A 12,198-nucleotide genomic window follows, 5' to 3' on the forward strand; every position below is an offset into this window, starting at 1 on the left:
GATCCTTAGATTCGAGAGTTGAGTCCTCTGCTTCTGTCAAGAACAGCCTCTTCCCTTGCTGGTGCAGTTAATAGGGACAGTCTCATTTCTCTCTGCCTGTGATGACACTCTGGAACCAGCTAGTTACATGTCCAGCTGTCCAGTCCCTTACAGAGAACCTGGCAGGACAAGAACCAGTTAATGAGTAGACAAACCAGGATTGCCTCTGCCCTTTATACTGTGCTAATTTTTAGTCCACTCCAGAACAGTGGCTCTCACCCTTCCTTATGCTGTGAGCCTTCAATACAGTTCCTCACGTTGAGGTGACTCTCAACCGTAAAATTATTTTCATTGCTACTTCCTACCTGTAATTTTACTACTGTTAGGAATCATAATGTAAATATCTGATATGAAGGATATCTGGTATGTGACCCCTGTTGAAAGGGTTGTTTAATGCAACCCACCAGTAGGGAACAGCTGCTCTAGAAAACCTTTTAATTGTTGGTAAAGAGACATTGCCAAGTTTAATTTTATGTTGTCAGAACATTTATAAAAGCATCTACAAGGGCGGGAGGGATGGCTTGGAGGTTAAGAGTACTTCTCTTACAGAAGACCCAGGTTCAGTTCCAGTACCCACAGGGCATCTCACAGCTATCTGTTATTGTATTTCTAAGGAGTCTGACATGTTCTTCTGCCCTGGGTGGGCACCTTCACACACATATACATACAGTGTGTACATGTACATGAGGCAAACATGCAAATAACAGCTTTAAAAAGAGAAAGGAAACAAGATCCATTTGCTGTCCAGAGGACGGCGATGGATGTAAAGTCTAGTGGGGGGAATCGCTGCTCTGGTGTTTGGCTTTCCTTTCAGTGAGTGTCATGTGTGGTCCAGTGTTTTCTCACAAGCTAAGACGATGAGCTGACTTCCGTTCTAATAGTAACTGCTTTCTGCCTTCTCAGCAACGGAAGGAGTCTGAAACTCAGTGCCAAACTGAAAGTAAATACGACTCTGTGAGTGCTGATAACAGCGACAACAGCTGGAACGACATTAAACACTCAGGATACGTGTCCCGGTAAGAGTCTTGGCAAGTGTCGATGCACACAGACAGCTTCAGTCTGTGAAGTCAGTGAATTCAGCTGTGAACTCACGTCCAGCCTCACCGTCCGCCAGCTGAGACCTTAGCAAAATGTGGAATCATGCATGAGCTGTCGCTCCTTTTGATAATTGGAAGGAGTGCAGTTGGCCCTTGAACTGTTGAGGGCTTTTGCATTTGGGGAGGTGATTTGTTCTGAGGTCCTTAACAAGCTATTTTTAGGACAATTGCTCTTCCTTCTGTGTGAAGGTAATTGGCCTAGGGAGGGTTGGCATCAATTATGTCTCCACCTTAACTGTTCTCTGACCAGCTGAGGCAACTACTAAATTAACGAGAGTGTACGAGTCGTCGCTTACGTCATAAGAGTGACACTGTAGAACAGCTGAGTCTCCACTCCGTGTGGCTGGAGTAGTCTCCAGCATGCATACCTTAATTCTCACAGGCACTCAACAGACATCTGTTAGACATTTGATTTGCCAAGTGGTGTCCAAATTCTAGAGCTAGGAAGAGAAACAAAAATATTTTGCCCACGTTTATGGCCCCCGTGGTACAGTGGTGCTGAGACACATGCACTTCATTGTAACTCAAAAATAAAAGAGCATTCCCTCCGTTATGTGGACAGTGCTGTGTGAGATCAGCAGACTGAAGGGAGGGTAAGATTTCACTAAAGGTAAAGAACCTGTCTGCAAGAGCGCAGGGCAGGAACAAGAGCCTTGAACCCGAGAGAGAGCACGATAGGTCAAACCCCTGTCGTCTCCCATGTTCCCATTACAGTACCCAATGTACATAGTCAAACAATTAGGAAATCAGTTCTGCCATGGGGCACACACTGCAACCTGAACTGGAACTGCAGTGAGAACGTACAGTCATGAGACGTGCATTCCCCCTCCGAACCTGACAGGAAAACCAAGCATGGAGGCTCATGGCAGTAATCCAAGCTGATGTAGCCAACAGTAGGACTGCCATGAAGCACCGAAGGGTGACAGGCTGCAGGCGACAGGCTTCAGGGGACTAAGCTTGGCTGAACATCTTCCTGGTGGGCGCACTGACTCTCAGGCAACCCTGCCCATGTCAGCTTTGGTGCCTACTGAGCGTGCCAGCTGTGAGTGTACTTAAATAGAATAGGATTGTCTTTGTCTCGGGAAATTTTATGAGCAATGAAACACAGCTAAAGAACATTTTTAACAGAGAGAGACGTGCCGAAGTAAGCAGAAGCTTAGAGAATGGAGAAGATGGTATCTTGGTAGCTGACAAAGTTTGGGGTAGAACAGATCGTTAGTACAGTTACTGTAAGAACAAGAGATTGCCAGCTAAACAAAGCAATTCACTCGGGTGAACTTAGACGCTGCTAGTCAGTTCTCTCTGTGCCTTTTCTAGTTTTAGAGGCTATGCATTCATATTGAACTGTTTGTTCAGTTTTGAGGTGTTACTGTAACATTTCAAACTTTAAAGTTTTGTATGTATCTTTTAAGATACCTAACAGATTTTGAGCCAATTCAGTGCATGGGTCGAGGCGGCTTTGGCGTTGTCTTTGAAGCTAAGAACAAAGTAGATGACTGCAATTACGCCATCAAGAGGATCCGTCTCCCAAACAGGTACTGGATGATTCTTTTGTTAGATTGGATCTTGTCTCATTACGCACAGTGTCCAGCTTGTGCGCCATAGTCACAACGTAGTTTCTACTTCCAACTCTTTGGGTCTAAGCGTAGCCAGGTAACAAGTGATCTTAAAGTTCTGGGCTGTAGGGTTGGGGATTTAGCTCAGTGGTAGAGCGCTTGCCTAGGAAGCGCAAGGCCCTGGGTTCGGTCCCCAGCTCCGGAAAAAAAAGAACCAAAAAAAAAAAAAAAAAAAAAAAAAAGTTCTGGGCTGTAGACAGCTTTAAAGTGTGGCCTTTTAGACTAGCAAGATAGATCGCATGGAAGTTAAATGCACTTGTTGGACGAGCGTGAAGACTAGAGTTCAGATCCCATCACCCAGATAAAAAGCTGGGCATCCTACACTCACCTGTAACCCTAGTGCCAGATAGGACAGAGGCAGGAGGATTGCTGAGGCTTGCTGGCTGCTAGCCTAGATTTTTAAAAAAGCTCCGGGTTCATTAAGACCTGGCCCTAAAGGAATATGGAGCGTGATAAAGGAGTGTGCCGACACCATCCTCCAGCCTTTATGTGTCCATGTGTACATGTTATGGCCACACAATACACATGTGCATGAGCACTAACCACAGTCACAGCACATGTACACAGACATCCATGCAGATTCTTAATTCAAGATTCCCCCCGGAGGCAAGTGTAAAAACTCGAGCCACAGCATTCAGAGTCACTTTCGTGTGGTGTATTGGTTGGCTACATCAGTGTAACGAAAGACTGGAAGTTCACTTTGCAGGTGTTGGGTTCGACTCTGGGTTCTCAAGGTTTCAGTTGATAGTGACCTGACCTTACTGCTTTTAGGCCCGTGGCAAGGCAGAGAACATACGATGGAGGAAACAGCTTAACAGTTCCCCTCATGGCTAGGGAGGAAGCTCAGAACCCACTGATCTCTTCTAGGGTACACCCCCAGTGGGCTACTGCATAAAGTCGCCATCACCTTCCTGTAGCTCAGGGACGGTCCATATTCAAGAATGTCCTGAACCTGCCATGCCTGTGGCCTCAGTCCTCAGGAGGCTGAGGAGGGATGCTCATGAGTTTCAAGCCAGTTAAGTGTGTCTGATGCCAGTAATATCAGTTCTTTTTCTCATTGCTGTACCAAGTGGCAAAAACAGCATAAGGAAGGAAGGGCTTATTTTGGCTCACAGTTTGAAAAGACAGTCCATCATGCCAGGGGAGGCATGGTGGTAGGGGCATGAGACAGCAGCTGGTCATATCATATCTGCAGTCAGGGAGCACGGGGATGGACGCTGCTGTAGTCAGGGAGCACAGAGAGGTGGATGCTGCTGCATCAGGGAGCACAGGGATGGATGCTGTTGTAGTCAGGGAGCACAGGGATGGATGCTGCTGTAGTCAGGGAGCACAGAGAGGTGGATGCTGCTGCATCAGGAAGCACAGGGAGATGGATGCTGCTGTAGTCAGGGAGCACAGAGAGGTGGATGCTGCTGCATCAGGAAGCACAGGGAGATGGATGCTGCTGTAGTCAGGGAGCACGGGGATGGATGCTGCTGTACTCAGGGAGCACAGGGCTGGATGCTAATGTAGTCAGGGAGCACAGGGATGGATGCTGCTGTAGTCAGGGAGCACAGAGAGGTGGATGCTGCTGCATCAGGAAGCACAGGGAGATGGATGCTGCTGTAGTCAGGGAGCACAGAGAGGTGGATGCTGCTGCATCAGGAAGCACAGGGAGATGGATGCTGCTGTAGTCAGGGAGCACGGGGATGGATGCTGCTGTACTCAGGGAGCACAGGGCTGGATGCTAATGTAGTCAGGGAGCACGGGGATAGATGCTGCTGTATCAGGGAGCACAGGGGGATGGATGCTGCTGTATCAGGGAGCATAGGGGGATGGATGCTACTGTATCAGGGAGCACAGGGGGATGGATGCTGCTGTAGTCAGGGAGCACAGGGGGATGGATGCTGCTGTAGTCAGGGAGCACAGGGCTGGATGCAATTGTAGTCAGGGAGCACGGGGATGGATGCTGCTGTATCAGGGAGCACAGGGCTGGATGCTGTTGTAATCAGGGAGCACAGGGGGATGGATGCTGCTGTAGTCAGGGAGCACGGGGATGGATTCTGCTGCATCAGGGAGCACGGGGGGATGGATGCTGCTGCATCAGGGAGCACAGAGAGGTGGATACTGCTACTCAATTTCTATTCTCCTTTTGCTTTCTTTTGTGTGAGAGTTGACAGGTCTTCCTACCTCATTTAACCTAATCTATATAGACCATTCCCTCACAGATACCCCCAGAAGCTTATATCCTAGATGAGTCTTCTTCACATGGACCCACAGACATGTAAGAGTCAATGGCGATTTTTCTTCAGCTAAGGAACTTTATTTAGATGAGAAAATAGGGGTGTGTGTGTGTGTGTGTGTGTGTGTGTGTGTGTGTGTGTGTGTACATATCCCCCTCGATCCCCCAGAATTGAAGGGGTAAAACTAAAATACACTTTTTAAAAGGAATTCAGTACTACTACATGACTGAGGCTAATCATATGCTCTTAATTTTATTTTCAGAGACTTCTTGTTTTTTTTTTTTTAATTTATTTAATACGTAATAATAATTCTTTGGTTTCCCGGTAAACATCCCCCTCCCCCCTCCCCTTCCTTATAGGTGTTCCCCTCCCAACCATCCCCCCATTGCCGCCCTCCCCCCAACAGTCTAGTTCACTGGGGGTTCAGTCTTACCAGGACCCAGGGCTTCCCCTTCCACTGGTGCTCTTACTAGGATATTCATTGCTACCTATGAGGTCAGAGTCCAGGATCAGTCCATGCATAGTCTTTAGGTAGTGGCTTAGTCCCTGGAAGCTTTTTCAGAGACTTCTAATGCACTCTTCTTTTTTCACCACTGGACAGCAGATACTTACTCTTGTTTCCTATACTTCAGGGAGCTGGCACGGGAGAAGGTAATGCGGGAAGTCAAAGCCTTGGCTAAGCTGGAGCACCCAGGCATCGTGAGGTATTTCAATGCGTGGCTGGAAACACCACCAGAGAAGTGGCAAGAGGAGATGGATGAAATCTGGCTGAAGGACGAAAGGTAACTCTGTTCAGTGACTTACAAATGAGTGTCTGCTTCTAGGTAGCACTTTGCTGTGGCCATGGGGTGACCATTTCAGGGGCCACCCCGTGTCATCGGGTCATTCTCTGAGCACTCGTTGAGTACTCGAGATTGGAGTAGGCTTTCTCACCATGCTTTATCTTACTGTGACTTGTACTCAAGGAACCCATGGTGGCTTTTCTCTCAATGTGACCTGTCTCCATTCTCTTTTCTCTTTTGGGGGTTTTTTCTCTTGGCAGTTAATAATTTATAACTCCATTAAAAATGGTTCTAGGCTATTTCAAGTTTGTTTGCTTTTTGAGACAGAGTTTTTCTATGTAGCCCTGGCTGTCCGGAAATTCTCTCTGTAGACCAGGCTGACCTCAAACTCAGAGATCTACCTGCCTCTGCCCCTGGTGGGATTAAAGGTGTGCGCCACCGCTGCCTGGCTGGCTGTTTCAGTTTTTAAAAGTGTATATACTTAGGTAGCCTGCAGATACCGCCACCCCACCACCCCTGCAGCGTTTGTTATCTGTGCGTGATGTGCTGTAGGAAGGAGCCCCTCAGAAACCACCATGAGGAATAATGAAGCATATGCCTGCAGAGCATTCAGTCCCTGGAGGCATCTTGCTAAGCAACACCTGTTATAGGCTCCAGGACAAAAGGAAGTGGCCTCTTGCATCAAGGCCTGTGAGCTACATTAATTTGCACAGGGCTTCAGAATTATTTCATACAGAAGGCTACACAGAGATGACTGTGTACATATTTCAAGTATATAATTAAGCTCCCAGGGCTCTTGCAGAGGACTTGGGTTCATTACCCAGCACCCATATCGGGAGGCTCACAACTGCCTATAACTCCAGTTCCAGGGAATCCAATATGTTCTTCTAACTTCTGTAGGCACTGCTTAAATACACAGATTTGAAACAAACAAAATTAAGCTTTCAAATAAAAATGTTGAAAAGGAATAGATAGGGTGAGATGTTTTTTTGTCCCACATGGCGTGTTTTATTTCCACTATGTGTTTTTGATAATTGTGTTTATAATAACTGAAACATTTTAAACCACTGTGCAGGTCACATCTGACATATATTCACTCCATTCTTTGTATTTCTCCCACTTTTAGCACAGACTGGCCACTCAGCTCCCCTAGCCCAATGGATGCCCCATCTGTTAAGATCCGGCAGATGGATCCTTTCTCTACAAAAGAACAGATTGAAGTCATAGCTCCTTCTCCTGAAAGAAGTCGGTCTTTCTCAGTGGGCATTTCCTGTGGCCGGACAAGCTCATCTGAGAGCCAGTTCTCTCCCCTGGAGTTCTCAGGGACAGACTGTGGAGACAACAGTGACTCAGAGGACGCAGCCCACAACCTCCAGGACAGCTGCCTGACAGATTGCGACATGGAAGATGGTACAGTGGACGGCGATGATGAGGGACACTCCTTTGAACTTTGTCCTTCTGAAGCTTCTCCCTATACCAGGTCAAGGGAGGGAACGTCCTCTTCCATAGTGTTTGAAGACTCTGGCTGTGATAATGCGTCCAGTAAGGAGGACCCCAGAATGAATCGGCTGCATAATGGCCACCATTACGTTAATAAGCTAACTGAGTTCAAGCACTCCAGCAGCAGGTCTTCTTCCGAAGCCACCTTGTCTACCTCTCCTACCAGGCCAACCACCCTAAGTTTAGATTTCACCAGGAACACGGTGGACCGGCTCCAGCCCAGCTCCCCCAAGGTGTACCTGTACATCCAGATGCAGCTGTGCAGGAAGGAGAACCTTAAAGACTGGATGAACCGGCGCTGCAGCATGGAGGACAGGGAGCACAGAGTGTGCCTGCACATCTTTCTGCAGATCGCAGAGGCAGTGCAGTTTCTGCACAGCAAGGGACTCATGCACAGGGACCTCAAGGTCGGTCTGTAGCCTGAGACAGTCATGGTCTGGGTGTGACGTGGGGTTCAGAGCAGAGTGGACTAATATAAAGGCATCGGAAAGCAGAGGCCCAGGAAGGAAGCAGGAAAGGAAGACATCTTGAATTTGAAAGGCTCAGGGGAACCATGCATCTTCCTTTAGAACCTGTTCATTTTTGTTTTACTGTTTCCAGTAGTCCTGGTGGGGGAAAGATCTTGTATCTAAAGTCCATCAGGAGCAGATATACCACATAATTCCTATGCTTTAAAAATAAGTTTACATCACTGGGCAGTGGTGGCCCAAGCCTTTAATCCCAGCACTCCTGAGGGAGGTAGGGACAGGTGGCTCTCTTGAGTTCGAGTATTTAGAGTGTGGATGCGTGTGTGTGCTTGGTTGTATGTGGAGATCCAAGGATAACTTTTAAGAGTCGTTTCCCTTCTTTCACCGTGTGGGTACCAGGGATTGAACGCAGGTTGTTAGGCTTGGCAGCAGGCTCCTTTATCCACTAAGCCATCTCAGTGGCCTGGTACTTCTTATGACTTTGAATAACCTTGACACAGGCACCCAGGGTTTCTGCATCACATGGTGAGAGGGACCTGAGCGGAAGGAGAGATGAGTTTTCTCCAGCTTAGATTTGGAGCAGCAGATGCCCATAGTTTTACCCCCTTGCCGACTGTGTGGACTTTGAGGGAGAAAGAAGCTGACTAGAGAAAAGTGGCAAACGCTTAACCAAGAGGCCAGAGCCGTGTAAGACTTAAGCCCTTTTCTCAGAGTATACAGTACTAAGCAGTACAGCAATACAGTGCTAAATTGCATAAAATTTTAACTCAGAGGCTACTGCACTCTTTCAATCATAGCACTAAATGGCTGAGACAGGAGGATTGCTGTGATTTCAAGACCAGCCTGTCCAAGTCATTCATACATACATACATACATACATACATACATACATACGTACGTACACACACACATACACACATATACATACATAATTTTTCCATAGTATATATTTCTAAAATATACAGAACTGTAGCTAGTTTGATGATTCTATTAAACTTTTGACTGTTTCTTGTCATGACCCACTTGCTCCTGGTAGCCCTCAGTAGATGTGTATGAACCCATAAATATTTCCTGACTTAAGGGTAGTGACTTAAACACCTGGTGTATTTGACCTTGTATTAAGTATTTTAAATTTTATTTTTATGTAACAAACTTTTGCTTCAGATACTAAAGTAGCTATAACAGGAATTGTTTTCTCGGGCTGGGAGTGATCTCCAATGGTAGAGTGCTTGCTAGCATGCAGTGAGGCCGAGTTTGATCCCCACTGTCGATCTCTGACCACATAGCAAGTTTCCAGCCAGCCTGACTACACGAGACCATTACCTGACTTTAAAACAAACAAACAGTTGCTTTCTTCTAAAATCATCACCTAAGTGTTTTTAAAGTTTTGATGTGCTTTAAGGGTTTGGGGAGAAAATGGGAATAAGACCCCATTGTGCTCCTACATACCTGCTCCTTGTTAAAAGCAGTCATTGTGCTTTGCTAAGTTTGATGTGGGTAAGCTGGGTGCCATGGACTGATCCACACACAATGAAAGTTGAGAGGCGTTTCCTTTAGTTGGAGTGGAGAAGATGTCTTACACTAGAGAGACCTCCAGCTTCAGATTGGTGATCCTAGCTGTTGAGGTGTGAATATGGTCAACCTTCCTAATACATGTACAAGTTCTCCATGGGCCTACTCCCTGTCATGCAAAGCAGCACCATAAAATCCATGGCCAATGCCTTCCTTAACAGTATAGTCTGCAGTTTTATAATGTAAGCAAGATGTTGGGGAAAGGTTTGCTCAATACCTTGTGTAAAGAACTTTCTCTACTTTTATGTCCACCATAAAAATTCCCAAAAGAGTTAATTTTCCCTTTAGTTTTTCTAAAAATATAAAGAGGTTTATTCCTTTGAAAGGGCAATCATTTCAAAGATATTTAGTATGATAACAAGACCACCAACCATGAATCTTTCCCCTCATTGAAAAGCCTGAATTTTGCCATGTTCTGACCCAAGTCTCCATGTCAAACCTTGCAGGTTTTCCCCTTCGTAAAGCTTGGTCACATGTGTGTCGTCAGCACGGGTGATGCCACCTCTCCAGTAACTCTGTTTTCCTTTCAGCTTTTCTCAGTGTTTCCCCATCACACCTAGATCATCTGTCCTCTGGTTTCTATGGTGGTCCAAACCATGCCCACCCACCTTTTTCCCTCATCCCAGCCTCAGAGCAATGCTGGGCATGTTCTGGACCCTTGGTTCATTTTAGTTTGGATTTTCCTTTGCTTGCAACCAAAAGCATTAGTACTGACAAAGTCCGAGGTCAACCATGCAACAAAACTGTCAGAGATTCAGACAAAGTGTGGCTATTCAGCTAGAATCAGACAATTTGGTGAGCATGCTTCTCTGCTTCCTGTTTCTTCTTTCCACTTTCAGCCAGGTTCTCCTGTCATAGACTCAAGGTAGCCACCAATGATTCTCAGACATGTTTTGTCTTTTAAGCTCTCTGGAAGGCATTTGGTAGTAGTACAAAGTGGGAAACAATTAAGAAGATCCCTGGGGTGGCCAGAAATCCTAAGGCTTGTTTCCAGTAAACCAAGGTCCCTAGACCATCCCTTCACCAGACTTCTTGGCAGGGAAGGGATCAGGCAAGCATGGGGTTGCTCTATACCCAGGCAGAAGGAAATTCACAAAGTCTGGATGCTTCTAGAAGAAGCACAGGAAATAGATGCTAGAGAGACAAACACTGTCTTTAAGGGTTCAGTAATTGCCATTGGAAAATGGGAGCGTACACTACACTACTAGGGGTGTTGCTTGGTTGGTAGAGTGCTTGTCTAGCATGCGTGAAGCCATGTGTGATCCTCAGTGCCACATGAAAACAAATTGTGAGGAGAAATTTAAAGTCATCTTCACCTACAGAGTGAGGCTGAAATCACCCTGGACTGCTTGAGCCTCAAGAGAAGAACAGAGACAGAGTTCCACCACAAATACCACTTTGTATAGCTCTTACATGCAGGCTTACGGCTTTGGCTTGGTTCTGTGGCCTAGCGGTGGGAAGGAGGAAAGAGAAGAAAGAAAGGCAGTGCCATTTATTGCTTCTGATATGGGGCCATTGGTGAGAAAGTTCTAGATTATTACCACAGATTTTAGTTACCATAACCTTGTCACTTCAGAGTCAGAATTGTATGATGGTATCTTAGGAATCAAAGTTATTATTTTCTGTCAGTGTTGGAAGCATGATGAGGTTTGATTTTTATGAACTAAATGGCTCCTCTTTCCGTGATGAAAGTCATAGATTTCTTGCACGAGACCTGAAGTCGGAGGAGCACATGTGACATTTGGTTAGCTGCATCTAAAATGTAAATTCAAGTGGGAATTTAGAATGCAGGCCAGCTCTTCCCAGAGCCTCCTCCACCTCCCTACCCACACCACTGCATGTTCTTTCTCTCAACAGCAAAACAAAACATGAAAAAGTATGGAATCTGATTAATGTTGGCCAGCTGCTCCTCACAGGACAGCAGCTCCTTTTAAAGGTCATGTCCTTTAGAATATCTAGCTCTCTTATTTCTTTTCTAAAAATCATAACTATTCTTTTGGGTATTTCCCCTTCTCTGTACATAATCACTGTGGTTATTATTGTTGTTGTTGTTGTTATTATTATTATTATTATTATTATTATTATTATTATTATTATTATTTTCCCAGCCTTCCAACATATTCTTCACAATGGATGATGTGGTCAAAGTTGGGGACTTTGGGCTAGTGACTGCAATGGACCAGGATGAAGAAGAGCAGACAGTACTGACTCCAATGCCAGCCTATGCTACACACACGGGACAAGTCGGGACCAAGCTGTACATGAGCCCAGAACAGGTGAGTCTTTCAAACTTGTAGGTAGCTAAGCAGTGAGATGGTTGTGCCTAATGAGTCTTTCCAATGTCTTGGTACAGTACCTAGTAACACACAGCCTAAAAGTTATGAAAGCAATTCTGCCCCAAGGAGCACAGCCCCACCCTGGGGTTGGAGTGAGAAAATACAACTGTGAAACATGTTGTCACCTCTGAACCAGAACCGGAGAAGAGACTTTGAGAGCCTCTCATGGCATTGTGGCTCGTGGCAGGAATCCAAGCAGTCAGGAGGCTAGAGCAGGAAGATTGCCTTGAGTTCAGATCCAGTCTAGGTTACAAAATGAGATCTGTCTCAAAAACCCAAAGAGAAAAAAAAAGAGAAAGAGAGATGGGGTGTGGGGAAGTGAGACAGATCACATCAACACATAGACAGCGTCTCGTACAGCTCAGCCTGAACCCTCGGCCTCCTGCCTCTGCTGCATACATTTGTTTTGTTACATGAGCCTTCTTTGCTTAAGAATACTCATGGTTTGTGCTCAGAGAGAGGAGAGGAGCCACAGAACAGCAAGCAAACCTACGACAAACAGCATCTCCGAGTTGATTGTGATAGTTCTAAATCAAAACAGTAAATTTCTCTAAGCAAATCTACTTA

At 45.9% G+C, this 12,198-nt stretch overlaps 1 protein-coding gene across 3 annotated transcripts in view; it reads left to right on the forward strand.

Moving 5' to 3' along the window:
* Eif2ak3 (eukaryotic translation initiation factor 2 alpha kinase 3) overlaps positions 1 to 12,198 on the forward strand; it is a 61,434-nt gene that overhangs the window by 41,426 nt on the left and 7,810 nt on the right. For 2 of the 3 annotated variants that reach the window (NM_031599.2, XM_008762977.4), the window contains exons 10-14: positions 943 to 1,055; positions 2,549 to 2,671; positions 5,607 to 5,756; positions 6,883 to 7,663; positions 11,404 to 11,571. In NM_031599.2, coding sequence (NP_113787.1) covers positions 943 to 1,055; positions 2,549 to 2,671; positions 5,607 to 5,756; positions 6,883 to 7,663; positions 11,404 to 11,571 — 1,335 coding nt within the window. The other variant, XM_006236624.5, reaches the window with a different exon arrangement.

Source organism: Rattus norvegicus, chromosome 4 (genome assembly GCF_036323735.1).
Source record: "Rattus norvegicus strain BN/NHsdMcwi chromosome 4, GRCr8, whole genome shotgun sequence".
Classification (NCBI taxonomy): domain Eukaryota; kingdom Metazoa; phylum Chordata; class Mammalia; order Rodentia; family Muridae; genus Rattus; species Rattus norvegicus.